Source organism: Macaca nemestrina, chromosome 14 (genome assembly GCF_043159975.1).
Source record: "Macaca nemestrina isolate mMacNem1 chromosome 14, mMacNem.hap1, whole genome shotgun sequence".
In the NCBI taxonomy this organism is placed as follows: domain Eukaryota; kingdom Metazoa; phylum Chordata; class Mammalia; order Primates; family Cercopithecidae; genus Macaca; species Macaca nemestrina.
Window position 1 is genome coordinate 114,526,688 of NC_092138.1, and position 13,313 is coordinate 114,540,000.

The 13,313-nt window shown below is 54.8% G+C and overlaps 1 protein-coding gene across 9 annotated transcripts in view; it reads left to right on the forward strand.

Moving 5' to 3' along the window:
* The first annotated feature begins 33 nt into the window (after positions 1–33).
* LOC105471867 (ADAM metallopeptidase with thrombospondin type 1 motif 13) overlaps positions 34–13,313 on the forward strand; it is a 42,283-nt gene continuing 29,003 nt past the window's right edge. For 3 of the 9 annotated variants that reach the window (XM_071078545.1, XM_071078548.1, XM_071078550.1), the window contains exons 1-9: positions 3,147–4,066; positions 4,329–4,449; positions 5,135–5,201; positions 6,357–6,526; positions 7,584–7,667; positions 7,993–8,117; positions 8,254–8,400; positions 10,990–11,127; positions 11,768–11,930. In XM_071078545.1, coding sequence (XP_070934646.1) covers positions 4,044–4,066; positions 4,329–4,449; positions 5,135–5,201; positions 6,357–6,526; positions 7,584–7,667; positions 7,993–8,117; positions 8,254–8,400; positions 10,990–11,127; positions 11,768–11,930 — 1,038 coding nt within the window. In that variant the 5' untranslated portion in view covers positions 3,147–4,043. Of the gene's footprint in view, positions 190–3,133; positions 4,067–4,328; positions 4,450–5,134; positions 5,202–6,356; positions 6,527–7,583; positions 7,668–7,992; positions 8,118–8,253; positions 8,401–10,989; positions 11,128–11,767; positions 11,931–13,313 lie in introns of those variants that run through there. The other 6 variants (XM_071078546.1, XM_071078547.1, XR_011612907.1 and 3 more) reach the window with 6 other exon arrangements.

A 13,313-nucleotide genomic window follows, 5' to 3' on the forward strand; every position in this document is an offset into this window, starting at 1 on the left:
GGAAACCCGGCCCCCGCCTCTGGTTCCGCGCAGCCTGGGCGGTTCGCCCGCACCGGACTTGGGCCGCCGTCTTAGCCAGCGGCATCCGGGGTCATCGACCTCGAGTTTGAATGGGCAAGCCGAGGACCTCCCCAAGATCCGGGATGGGGATAAGAGAGGCGGACGCCACAAGGGAACTGGTGGGCCGCTGTGTGTGTAGCACCGGGTGGGGCAGCAGCGCGTGGGGGCACTGGGCGGTCGGGCTAGTGAGAGCCGGGCTTGGTCCCTGGACTGCGTCCTGGACTCTCGGGCCTTTCCCGCCTTGGGCTGCTCCACGCTTAGCCTCACAGCGGCTCCTCTTCTATATACAGTGGGGAAACTGAGGCCCAGGCACGGGGAGGAGTTCCCGCCAGTTTACTGTGAAGCAGGAGGAGCCGCAGACAAGAAACCCTCAGACACTGAATTGTAGAAGGAAAGGGCTTTATTTAGCTGGGAGCATCTGCAGACTCAGGTCTCCAAAAACCGAGCTCCCCGAGTGTGCAATTCCTGTCCCTTTTAAGGGCTTACAACTCTAAGGGGGTCCGTGTGAGAGGGTCGTGATGATTGAGCAAGCAGGGGGCACGTGACTCGGGGCTGCATGCACCGGTAATCAGAAAGCAACAGAACAGAACAGGGATTTTCACAATGCTTTTCGTACGTCTGAAATCTATAGATAACATAACCAGTTAGGTCGGGGGTCGATCTTTAACCAGGCCCAGGGCGCAGCGCCAGGCTGTCTGCCTGTGGATTTTATTTCTACCTTTTAGTTTTTACTTCTTTCTTTGGAAGCAGAAATTGGGCATAAGACAATATGAGGGGTGGTCTCCTCCCTTAACCTCTGTCTCCTGGGTTCAAGTGATTCCCCTGCCTCAGCCTCCTGAGTAGCTGGGATTACAGGTGCACGCTACCATGCACTGCTCATTTTTGTATTTTTAGTAGACCTGGGGTTTCGCCATGTTGGCCAGGCTGTCTCAAACTCCTGACCTCAAGTGATCCATCTGCCTTGGCCTCCCAAAGTGCTAGTATTACAGGTGTGAGCCACTGTGCTCAGCTGGGAGTGGATAGATTTGATGTGCATGTGTAACAGGCAAAGGTTGATGGAGTAACAGGGAAGTGAGGCTCCTAGGATTTTGGTCTGAGCAACTGGGTGTGGCCATTTATCATCTCAATAAATGTCTGCGGGAGGCAGGGTGAAGTATGGGAGTGGAGCCATGAGCTCCTTTTCACACTTGCTGAGTTTGAATGGGCAGTCACCAACAGAGATATCTAATCAGCAGCAGGATCTAAGATTCCTAAGCTTAGGGAAGGGTCAGTGCTGGAGATGTAGTTTGGAAATTGTCAGCATATAATTAGTGTTGAAACCATGAGCCTGGGTTAGTTCATCCAAGGAGAGAGTACCACTATAGGGAATGAAGGGCTAAGGCCAAATAACAGGTGCTTGGGGCTCTCCAGGGGCGAAGCAGCAGAGGAGGCTGAGGGGGAGCAGTCAATGTTGTGGGAGGAGAGGTGGATATGAGTGGCATTAGAGAATCCAGGGGGAGAATAAACCACATCAGATGCTGCTGAGAGGCTGAGAAAGACGAGGACAGAGAGATGGGAACCAGATATGGCACTGAGATTGTCAACAAGTCCACTGAAAAGGATTTCTTTTTTTTTCTTTTGTTTTTTGAGACGGAGTCTTGCTCTGCTACCCAGGCTGGAGTGCAGTGGTGTGGTATCAGTTCACCACAATCTCCACCTCCTGGGTTCAAGCAATTCTTCTGCCTCAGCCTCCCGAGTAGCTGGGACTACAGGTGCACGCCACCATGCCTGGCTAATTTTTGTATTTTTTTTTGAGATGAAGTTTTGCTCTTGTCACCCAGGCTGGAGTGCAATGGCGCAATCTCGGCTCACCGCAACCTCCACCTCCCGGGTTCAAGTGACTCTTCTGCCTCAGCCTCCCAAGTAGCTGGGATTACAGGCATGTGCCACCATGCCCGAATAATTTTGTACTTTTAGTAGAGATCGGGTTTCTCCATGTTGGCCAGGCTGGCCTCGATCTCCAGACCTCAGGTGATCCACCTGCCTAGGCCTCCCGAAGTGTTGGGATTACAGGCGTGAGCCACCACACCTGGCCTAATTTTTGTATTTTTAGTAGAGATGGGGTTTCACTATGCTGGCCAGGCTGATCTCAAACTCCTGACCTTGTGATCTGCCTGCCTCAGCCTCCCAAAGTGCTGGGATTACAGGCATGAGCCACCGCACCCGGCCCGGGTTTTCTTTTTTAAAAAGGAAAAAAAACTTTGTTCCAGCAGTTTACAAACCAGGGCAATGCAGCCTTCTGTGCAAAGGTGCATTCCAGAGAACAAAGAAAGAGGTTGTCTTTTGTAGAGAACTTCTGCTCAGGTTCCCACTTTGGTCCACTTAAGCAAATGAGGAAGGCACACTTGCTTAGTTCTCACTGGTTAATACTTGCTGAGCTCAGATTGGTTGATGTGGGTCACAGTCGATGGGTTGATTCTGGTGGCATAAATAGGAACAGACAGCTATGAAACCATCCCAGAGGTAAGCGAGAGTGGGGGCTTTCCAGGAATGCAGGATGTGTGTGTGACCCTAGTCAGCAAATGGCTTCTAGGTCCTACTTTGAATTTAGACCCAGTTAGTGACTTGGGAACCATCATGAAGGATTGGCTCTTTCAGGGTTCACAAAGTTATTGGTGACCTTTTAAAGATTAATTTCAGTGGGATGTGGGAATTGGAGGCAAGGAAGTGGAGATAGCTACTGAAAATAATGTTTCCAAGTTCTTAAAGAAAGCCAGAAACAGGGCTATGGGGGGAGGACAGTGCGGGTCAAGGGGAGGTTGTTGATTGTAAGCAAGAAACACCAGAGTGCCTGGGTGTGGTGGGGCTCATGCCTGTAATCCCAGCACTTTGGGAGGCCGAGGCGGTCAGCTCACCTGAGGTCAGGAGTTTGAGACCAGCTTGGCCAACATGGCGAAACCCCACCTCTACTAAATATACAATAACTAGCCAGGCGTGGTGGCAGGCACCTGTAATCCCAGCCACGAGGGAGGCTGAGGCAGGAGAATCACTTGAACCTGGGTGATGGAGGCTGCAGTGAGCCGAGATCGTGCCAGTGCACTCCAGCCTGGGTGACACAGCAAGACTCTGTCTCAAAAAACAAAAACCAAAAAAGAGACAGCAGAGTCATGTATGCTGATGGGGTGAGCCAGGTACTAGGATCTCGACATCTAAGCATGCCCCCTTCTCCAAGAGCCTCCTTACGTTCCCGCATAGAAGCACACCCTCCCCTCCAGCCCCCCATTCCTTTATTCTGCTGTATTTTTCTCCATGACACTTACCACCTTTGAACAGACTACATACACAACACGTGTTTGTCTAGCAACTGTGCTGTCTGGCTCTCTTTCCTAGAATTTAAGCTGTGAGAGGCTGACGCTGCTGTCTGCCTGGCTCGTGGCTGCTTTCCTGGTGTCTAGCACAGAGCCTGGCCTGTTTCAGGGGCTCAGTGAAACATTTGTTGGCTGAAGGAATGAATGAATGGCTCTAGCAGAGGGACAGAAACTAACGATGCAGGAGAAGAGAGCTGGGAAGGGATCCAGAGCCAGGGCCTGGCAGGGAGTGTAGGTGCGTCCTCCCTGATTGCAGAGGAGGAGAGAAGCTGCACTTTGAGGGGTGGAAACACAAGGTGTATCCCCTTGATGGTCATCAGCTTGTGCGGCTGTGTGGGTGTGAGGGGTGTAAAAGAGTGGTTTGGAGCATGTGAAGAGAGCCTTCCAGGAGGTGAGGGGGATTGCCAGGCGGTTTGTGATGATGCCGAGATCTGGTGCTATGCAGCCTGCTTCTGCGACTCTCCCCATCAGGCACAGGCACAGAGTAGGCGGAGAGTTGAGCCAGAACCTCGATGTCTTTTGCACAGCCTTTCATCTGTCAGATGGGAGCGGGGACCCCAGAGAGAGAGCCAGCCCAAGGTCCTGGCATCCTCGTGAACCCCCGTCTGCGGGTTTCTGGTCCAGTGTCCCTTCTAGATGGCTAGGCCTCCTCTGAGGAGGTGGGTGTGCACATCCGGAGAGCTCTCTGGAGTGTAGGACTGGGCTGCGGGGTACCCTGAACTGCAGCCATCTTAGAGCAAGGTCCAGGCTGCAGCAGGAGGAGCTGCAGGCCGCCCACCCTAGCCACGGCCCCTGCCCTGGCAGGAAGCTTCCAAGAGTAAACACTGCCTGATCGTCCCGCCCAGCGAGCAGGCCTGTCCATTCCACGCTGGCCAGATTCCCAGTCACCAAGGCCCCCTCTCACTCTGCTCCACTCTGCAGGCTGGCTCTCCTGAGGATGCGCCAGCGTCACCCCCGGGCAAGATGCCCTTCCCTCTGTGTGGCCGGAATCCTTGCCTGTGGCTTTCTCCTGGGCTGCTGGGGACCCTCCCATTTCCAGCAGGTGGGCGCATTTGCAGGTATTCCGGGAGCCTCTCGGTGGGGTATTCTGAGCTACCTGGGGCGAGGGGAGTGCCAAACAGCTGACTACATCAGCTCTGGGGTTTGCGCTGGGCAGGGAAGTCTGCACTTGGGGTTTTGGGGGATGAAGTGTGCTCACTGAAGAGGGAGTCGGTGTCTCACGACCTGCTCATCCAGTGAAGCTGAACAGACAGATACTAGTTTGTCCCAAACTATGTGGGTTGCTCTTCTCTGCCTCTCCCTTCCTCTCCCGCTCCCTGTCTCTGATTTCCCCCTCTCCTTCTTGGTTGGCCTCACCCACCTCCTGCTTCCTGTCTCTTTCTTCATCCGTATCTTTTTCTTCTTTCCTCCTTCCTTCCTTCCTTCCTTCCTTCCTTCCTTCCTTCCTTCCTTCCTTCCTTCCTTCCCTCCCTCCCTCCCTCCCTCCCTCCCTCCCTCCCTCCCTCCCTCCCTCCTTCCTTCCTTCCTTCCTTCCTTTCTTCTGTCTTTCTGTCTTTGACTTTCTGTCTTTCTTCTTCTTTTTTTTTTGACATGGGGACTTGTTATGTTGCCCCGGCTGGTCTCAAACTCCTGGATCAAGTGATCCTCCCACCTCAGTCTCTCCAAGTGTTAGGATTACAGGCGTGAGCCACTGCACCCAGCCCCATCCATCTCTTTTTGTCTTGCAGAGTTTTCTTCAGGCATTGGAGCCACAGGCTGTGTCTTCTTACTTGAGCTCTGGTGCTCCCTTAAAAGGTACTTGTCCTGGTGTCTTCTCTCCCAGGGAAGTTTCTCAGGACTTTCAAGGGGTATCTCACCATTGAGTCAGTGGTCTGGGATTTTTGGTGGATCTGGCAGAAGAAGGTCAGAGAAGCTGCTGTCACCCCTGTTAATTAACTCTGTTACTTCCTGCCAAGTTGATAAAAACTGGTCTGGATGTTCCAGCCAGGCCAGGGTTCTAACCCTAGCTTCTGTTAAATGTCACAAGGGAATGGTCACCGATTGGCTGGCCCCTTCTGCCCCATGGCCTCTGCTGAGCTGGCTGGTTTTCAGGAGCTCTTGGGGTTTCTGGCCGTGGATGTAAATATTTATTCCTTCTGTGGGAAACAAGATAGGTGCTGGCTCAGGCTCCCTCCTAAGGCCATGGATTTCCTTATGATAAAGGCCTGTCCCCGTTGCCCACAGGCCCTGTGTGTGACCGTCTCCGGGTGTGAGCCCCCTTCCCAGTAGGGCCATTGACAACTTGACTAACGGCTGATGGGGGCCAGAGGCAGGTGGGCTAGTGGTCAGGGGGAACGGGAGGGCAAGGCCCACCTTGTGACCTGGTTCTTTGTGGTCTGGGCCAGATGCACACTGACCAGTGCTTGGGGCCATCCAGCCGGGGGGGTGGATGCAGCCGATGCTGTCTGGGTATCCCATAGCCTGGGTCCTTCTAGCTCCGCCGCTCCTGAGGGACTGGGAGATCATTGCCCAGGGTCCCTGGCCCTCTAAGGGCTCCCTTGGGAGAGGACAATGAGGGCTGGCCTGGGCCCCTGCTTCCCAAGAGACCACCGGGCTCCACTTGTGTTCAGTTTCCTGTCGCGGTCCATGATGTTACTCATGAAACACCTGTGCCCAGAGCAGGGTCCAGGAGGCAGGGCAGGGGCTTTCCCCTTGGGGCAGAGCCACCAGGGCAGTAGGAAGCTTGTCTTGATGGGGGTGACCTAAAGGACGCCGTAGCCCAACAGCTCCTCCTGGGCCCTGCCCTTTGCATGCCCAGTCACTAATGGGGTCCAGCTCTTGGGGTGGGGTGACACACAATGTCTTGACTTTGGAAGGCCATCCTTCCAAGACCCGCCAGCCTCTCTCCTGTTAGCTTTCCACTACTTGCTTTCTAGAACCATTGCCCTCTGCTCTCCCCTGCCCCTCCAGGCCACCCTCCCTCCCCCGGCTTCCAGAGGCAGAGGCAGAGGCAGAGGCAGAGGCAGAGGCGGGCTGCAGGCAGCATCCTACACCTGGAGCTGCTGGTGGCCGTGGGCCCCGATGTCTTCCAGGCTCACCAGGAGGACACAGAGCGCTACGTGCTCACCAACCTCAACATCGTGAGTGCCCCCATGGGAGCGACCTCCAGGGATGGCGCTGGCCTGTGCAGGTCCCCATGGCCAGGGCTGGTGACCGGTGTCTGTGGGCTAGTGTATCTGGTGGTCTGAATACAGTGGGTTAAACTCAGGTAGAATGGCTCGGGGCTCTTCCTCTTCTCCCTCCCTCCCCTGGGTGGAGGTGGGTGAGGTCCCACACCCCCTCTCAGCTCCATAGCACATGCACACCCTGCAGCCTCTCGCTACTCAAATCCCTTCATCTGGGGCCACCTTCAAGCCTGGCCTCTTCCTTAGTATCCATTTGACCCCCAGGAGGCTCAGCTAACACAACCCTGGCAAACGGGGTGTGGGCTGCTCACACTGCCCTCTGTACCCCGACCCTGCCCTCTCTCCTTCTCTCGTCCCCTACTCAGGGTGGCGAGGACAGGTCACCAGTCTGAAGTCTAAACAGAGACTGCTGGCAAAGGAGATGGCCACCTTCATTTCTTGCTAGCACCTGAATCCCTGCAGCCCCCCTTCACTTGAAAGTGAAGGGTGGGCAGGGAAGCTCTACCCCACTATCGGCCGTCTCAGAAAGACAAACAACGCCGGGCGCAGTGGCTCATGCCTATAATCCCAGCACTTTGGGAGGCCAAGGCGGGTGCATCACCTGAAGTCAGGAGTTCGAGACCAGCCTGGCTAACATGGTGAAACCCTGTATCTACTAAAAATACAAAAATTATCTGGGCATGATGGCAGGCTCCTGTAATCTGAGAGGAATCTGTGGTCTGAGAGGAGCAGCATTTGACCGGAATATCCAACTCATGACTGTCTGTGTGCTCTCATCCCCTTGCTTTGGAGTTTATTTTCCTTGCGTTAGTTGGCCTTCCTGAGCCATGAGCTGAGGAGCAGCAGAGGCACGGCTGACTGTGCATCGCATTTTAGGAGCCCCCGCTTCCCACACATGCTTCCCACACATGCTCTCCAGCCCTTCATACCCCGGGGCCCCTGGGAGTCAGCAGCTGCCTGGGGCTGGCAATGCCCACCCGACAGGTTACCTCTCTCATTTGCCCTTCCACAGGGGGCAGAACTGCTTCGGGACCCGTCCCTGGGGGCTCAGTTTCGGGTGCACCTGGTGAAGATGGTCATTCTGACAGAGCCCGAGGTAGGCATGGAGCTGGAGCTCAGCACGCTATACAGAGCGGGAAGCCCAAGTCATCGCGTCTCCATCCTCTTTAACCTCTTGTCCTGGATGCCCCAAGCAGCATGGGTCACAGAACACGTTCAGCCAGATGGACCAGCTGCCCTCCCAGCTCTATCCAGCACTCAGCACAGGCTGCCTGACTATTTCTCTGAGCCTCAGTTGTCTCACCCCTAACACGGGCTAGTCAGAGGGCTGTTATGAGGACTAACTGGGAAACACACTGACCGCAGTCAGCACCATGCCTGGTTGGGGTGTCCTAAATGCAGGCTTTGCTGTGAATCTGCAGGGTGCTCCAAATATCACAGCCAACCTTACCTCGTCCCTGCTGAGCGTCTGTGGGTGGAGCCGGACCATCAACCCCGAGGACGACACGGATCCTGGCCACGCTGACCTGGTCCTCTATATCACGAGGTAGCCGAGCTTTCTGATGGGCGCTGGTCAGCCAGCCTGGGAAGGCTGCACCCTCGGCTTCCTGCCCTCTGCAAAGGTGATCCTGGGGCAGCCACGTGCCTTGGCATCACCCAAGTGACTGTTTTCTCTCACCGAGGTTTGACCTGGAGTTGCCTGATGGTAACCGGCAGGTGCGGGGAGTCACCCAGCTAGGTGGTGCCTGCTCCCCAACCTGGAGCTGCCTCATTACCGAGGACACTGGCTTCGACCTGGGAGTCACCATCGCCCATGAGATCGGGCACAGGTATGCAGCCCCACCAGCTGTCCCCAGGCTCTGGCAAGGAGCTGACCTGGGTACCCGGGGCAGAGGTGGTCTTGGCAAGCAGTGGGTCCTTGTAGAGTTTCGCCAGAGGAGCCTGTACCCCTCACCCCAACAGACTCAGAAGGGTGGGTGTGAGGACAGGGGAACCTGATACTGTTTGATTAAAGAAACTTTTTTTTCCAAAAGACGAGCAAAACACCTTTAGCAGGTAGAAAATAACTTCTGTGGAAATATTCAGGTAAAGAAAAAGCAGGCTGTAAAAACTATCTCAAATCCCACCATTTAGAGGTAATGTCTCTTCACATTTTGTATTTAATTTCAGTCTTTTCTTTACACACACGCACATATTTTTTATTTGCAAAATTGGGATTTAGTTTGGATCCCTGAATTAAAGGAAAATTGTGATTATGCTGTTCATTGCTTTGTTACCTGCTATTTCTTTTTTCTTTTTCTTTTTTTTTGAGGCAGAGTTTCGCTCTTGTTGCCCAAGCTGGAGTGCAATGGCGCGATCTCAGCTCACTGCAACCTCCACCTCCCGTGTTCAAGTGATTCTCCTGCCTCAGCCTCCCGAGTAGCTGGGATTACAGGCGCGTGCCACCGTGCCCAGCTAATTTTGTATTTTTAGAAGAGATGGGGTTTCTCCATGTTGGTCAGGCTGGTCTTGAACTCCTGACCTCAGGTGATCCACCTGCCTCGGCCTCCCAAAGTGCTGGGATTGCAGGCGTGAGCCACTGCGTCCAGCCTTTCTTTTTTCTTCCTAGAGTGAGTGCAGGATTTACCTGCTCTTTATGTAATAATATATCCCAAACGTTATCCCAGGTCTTTTACAGGCGTGTACCATAATTTATTTAATCAGCCCTCTCTCCTTGGATGTCTAGGTTGCCTGAACACATCTTCCTGTTGTGAACATTATACATTCTTGTGTGCAAACCTTCGCTCCTACCTATAACCATTTACCTAGAGTGATGGGTTTCTTTTCAATTCGTTAGTTTTTTAAGTCTGAAAATAATACCCAATTGTTGTAAAAATTCAAGCAGTGCAGAGATTTCTTTCTTTCTTTTGTTTTTTTTTTTTTTTTGAGATGGAGTCTTGCTCTGTCGCCCAGGCCAGAGTGCAGTGGCGCAATCTCGGTTCACTGCAAGCTCCGCCTCCCGGGTTCACATCATTCTCCTGCCTCAGCCTCCTGAGTAGCTGGGACTACAGGCGCCCACCACCATGCCTGGCTAATTTTTTGTATTTTTTGGTAGAGATGGGGTTTCACCATGTTAACCAGGATGGTCTCGATCTCCTGACCTCGTGATCTGCCCGCCTCGGCCGGCCAAAGTGCTGGGATTACAGCTGTGCCCGGCCCAGTGCAGAGATTTCTAAAGTGAAAAGTGAATTTCTACCTTCCTTGCCCACCAACCCCCACCCGACCCCTTTCAACCCCTCTGAGCCTGGGAGGGTCGAGGCAGGGTTCCTGGGTGTGGGGCAAGGCAGGGCTCCTTCTCCCTCACAGGAAGCATAGTTTCCTTTTGCTCCTGTGATGCAGAACAGATAAGCCCCCAAACAGGGGCTTAGCCTGGGAGGGTTCTTGGCTTCACCCAGGAAAGAATTCAAGAGGGAGCAGGTGGTGTTAGACCGCAACTTTGATTGACATAGCAGTGGTCAGAGTGTGCAGACCTGTGACTGTGTACAGTGCAGCGTAGCCCTTTTGAAGCAGGGCTACCCCATAGACACTGTGCCCAAAAGAGCAGCTCAAAGGCAGGGCTGCCGTCCTAGTTATACCCACTTTTAATTATATGCAAATTAAGGGACCAGATTATGCAGAAATTTCTAGAAAAAGAGCAGTAATTTCCGGGTTTTCATCATGGAAAAAGGGCGGTAACTTTTGGGTGTTGCCATGGCAATGGTAAACTGACATGGCGCACTGGTGGGTCTGTCTTATGGAAGGGGGCTTCCCACCCCTCCCTGTTTTAGCTAGTCCTCTGGTCCCCTGTCCAAGGGGGGCCTCCAGAGTAGAGTCCACCTCCTACCTCACTGGTGCCTGGCCTCTCCCACCTCATTAGTAGTCCTCCATCAGTTCTGCTTTGGGGAAAGCAAGCTCTGTTGTGACAGTTTGGAAACGGTTCACCTTCCTGGCCTAGGAATGCAAACAATGGCCAAGGGCAAGCACATTTTAACTGAACTTTAAAATCGTGCTTTACTCACAGTAGGTGAATTTCACGCTCAACACATCCATGTCAACAGTCCCCAGAGCAGCCCCTCAAGGCCCCGACCAGTCCCCCCCTCTCCACAGACTCCTAACACTGTGAATTAATGTGGCTTGCACGTTTTTAAAGCCTTTTGATATTTATTAGCAAAAGATGCGGGAGCCACCCTGCCGGGCTAGCGCTCCCTTCTGGGGAAAACTGACGCTGGGCGCACAAGGCCCTCTGCACTGCGCCCGGTTAGCAGGTGGCCGCGTCAGGGGTCGACCCGGGTCCGAAAACTCGCTGGCCCTGCGGCACTAGGGCGCCGGGCCCGGACTCGCCGACCCCGATCCTGCCCCCGCCCCTGCCTGTCGCCTTAGCATAGCTCCCCACCTACCAGCTTCGGCCTGGAGCACGACGGCGCGCCTGGCAGCGGCTGCGGCCCCAGCGGACACGTGATGGCTTCAGACGGCGCCGCGCCCCGCGCTGGCCTCGCCTGGTCCCCCTGCAGCCGCCGGCAGCTGCTGAGCCTGCTCAGGTAGCTCCCGCCCCGCGTCCCAACCCCTGCACCCACCGCTCCGTCCCACCCACCTGCCCAACCCCCTGCGCCTCCCCCCGCGCTGTCCCACGCTCTGCGGCCACCCTTCCGTCCACATTCTCTCCCACTTGCCTACACCCACCCCTGCATCCTACCCTCCTCCATCCACCCCTCCATCTCAGCCCCCTGCGCCCACCCCGTTCCTGCACCCACCCGGTTCCTGCGCCCACCCCCTCAATTCACCCCGGTACCCTTCGTCTGCCTCCACCCGTGCTGACCCCTCCGTCCACTTTCCACGCTCCATCAGCCCCACACCCCTATCTCCCCCGCCCGCGTACATGTACCCCTGCGTCCCCTTCTCACCCACCGTACCGCTCCCGGGCCTAACGTGCATCTGCTCCATCCCACTCCGACCTGTGCCTCCGTTGTCTCTCCCTCTGCTGGCCACTCACCTCCGTGCGGACCGGAGCCTTAGTCTTGGTCCCAGCCCAGAGCTGGCTCCTGGTGGGGGGCTCGGGCCGACAACTCCTGCTCCCACTCACAAAAGGCCACGCTTCCAAACGCTTCCATCCCCGTGCACACTCCTCCGTCCCGCCTCCTCTTGGTCTACACCCTAGACCTGAGCCGGGCCTTGTCACAGCACAGGACGGGCGCGCTGCGTGTGGGACCCCCCGCGGCCTCAGCCTGGGTCCGCGGGGCGCCAGCCGGAGGCGCAGCCTGGCCTCTACTACAGCGCCAACGAGCAGTGCCGCGTGGCCTTCGGCCCCAAGGCAGTCGCCTGCACCTTCTCCAGGGAGCACTTGGTGAGTCTGCCCGCAGTGGCCTGGGATTGGCCATGAGGTTCCTCGGCATCACCCAACTCATCAACTAATGCCCCCCCAACGTGCACCGTGAGCACCTGCTGGGTGCAGTGCTAGGCTGAGGTACCCCCAGGGCGGCTTAGTTTAATGCTGTCTGTGGCCTCTAGAAATTATTTAAAATGTTTGAACAAAAGCCCCAACATTTTTGTTTAACTGGGCCCGACAAATTATGTAGCTAGTCCTGGGAGGGCCCCTGTGCCCAAGGATTCCTGGCTGGGTAAGGACACCAATCTTAAACAGTTACCAAGGACTTCCCATCTGTTGTGGCTGGAGTCAGCCTGGAGGGCTGCCTGGAGGAAGTGGCCTCCAAACTGAACCCACAGCGGAAGTGGGACTGGTAGGGGGAGGGGAGATGAAGGAGAGCAGCACCCCAAAAGACAGACTTCCTCGCAGGGTTGCATAGGACATTCATGGACTCCAGCCACTTTTGCCTTGGTGGGCCCCTTCCTCCAAAAAAAAAATTGAGGATTATATTTTAATACTGTTTTTTTTTTTTTTTTGAGACGGAGTCTCTTTCTGTTGCCCAGGCTGGAGTGCAGTGGCGCGATCTGAGCTCACTGCAAGCTCTGCCTCCCAGGTTCACGCCATTCTCCTGCCTCAGCCTCCCGAGAAGCTGGGACTACAGGCGCTGTGATGGGCTATTTTTTTGTATTTTTAGTAAAGACGGAGTTTCACCGTGTTAGCCAGGGGGCTATTTTTTTGTATTTTTAGTAGAGACGGAGTTTCACTGTGTTAGCCAGGATGGTTTCGATCTCCTGACCTGGTGATCCGCCTGCCTGGGCATCCCAAAGTGCTGGGATTACAGGCATGAGCCACCACGCCTGGCCGAGTCTTTTTTTTTTTTCTTCTTCTTTGAGACAGGGCCTCCTTCTGTTGCCCAGGGTGGAGTGCAGTAGCACAATTATAACTCACTGTAGCCTCAACCTCCTGGGCGCAAGCGATCCTCCCACCTCAGCCTTGGAGTAGCTGGGACTACAAGCACATGCCCCAACGCCCAGCTAATTTTTAAATTTTTTGTAGAGATGGGGTCTCCCTTTGTTACCCAGGCTGGTCTAGGACTCCTGGCCTCAAGCCATCCTCCCACCTTGGCGTCCCAAAGCACTGGGATTACAGACATGAGCCACCACCCATGCCTGACCAGCAAATCTATTAATATTATATATTACAACATTAATTTGGACCTGGAAGTTCATTTTTTCTTTTTCTTTTCTTTTCTTTTTTTTTTTTTTTTTGAGATGGAGTCTCGCTCTGTCGCCCAGGCTGGAGTGCAGTGGCCGGATCTCGGCTCACTGCAAGCTCCGCCTCCCGGGTTTACGCCATTCTCCT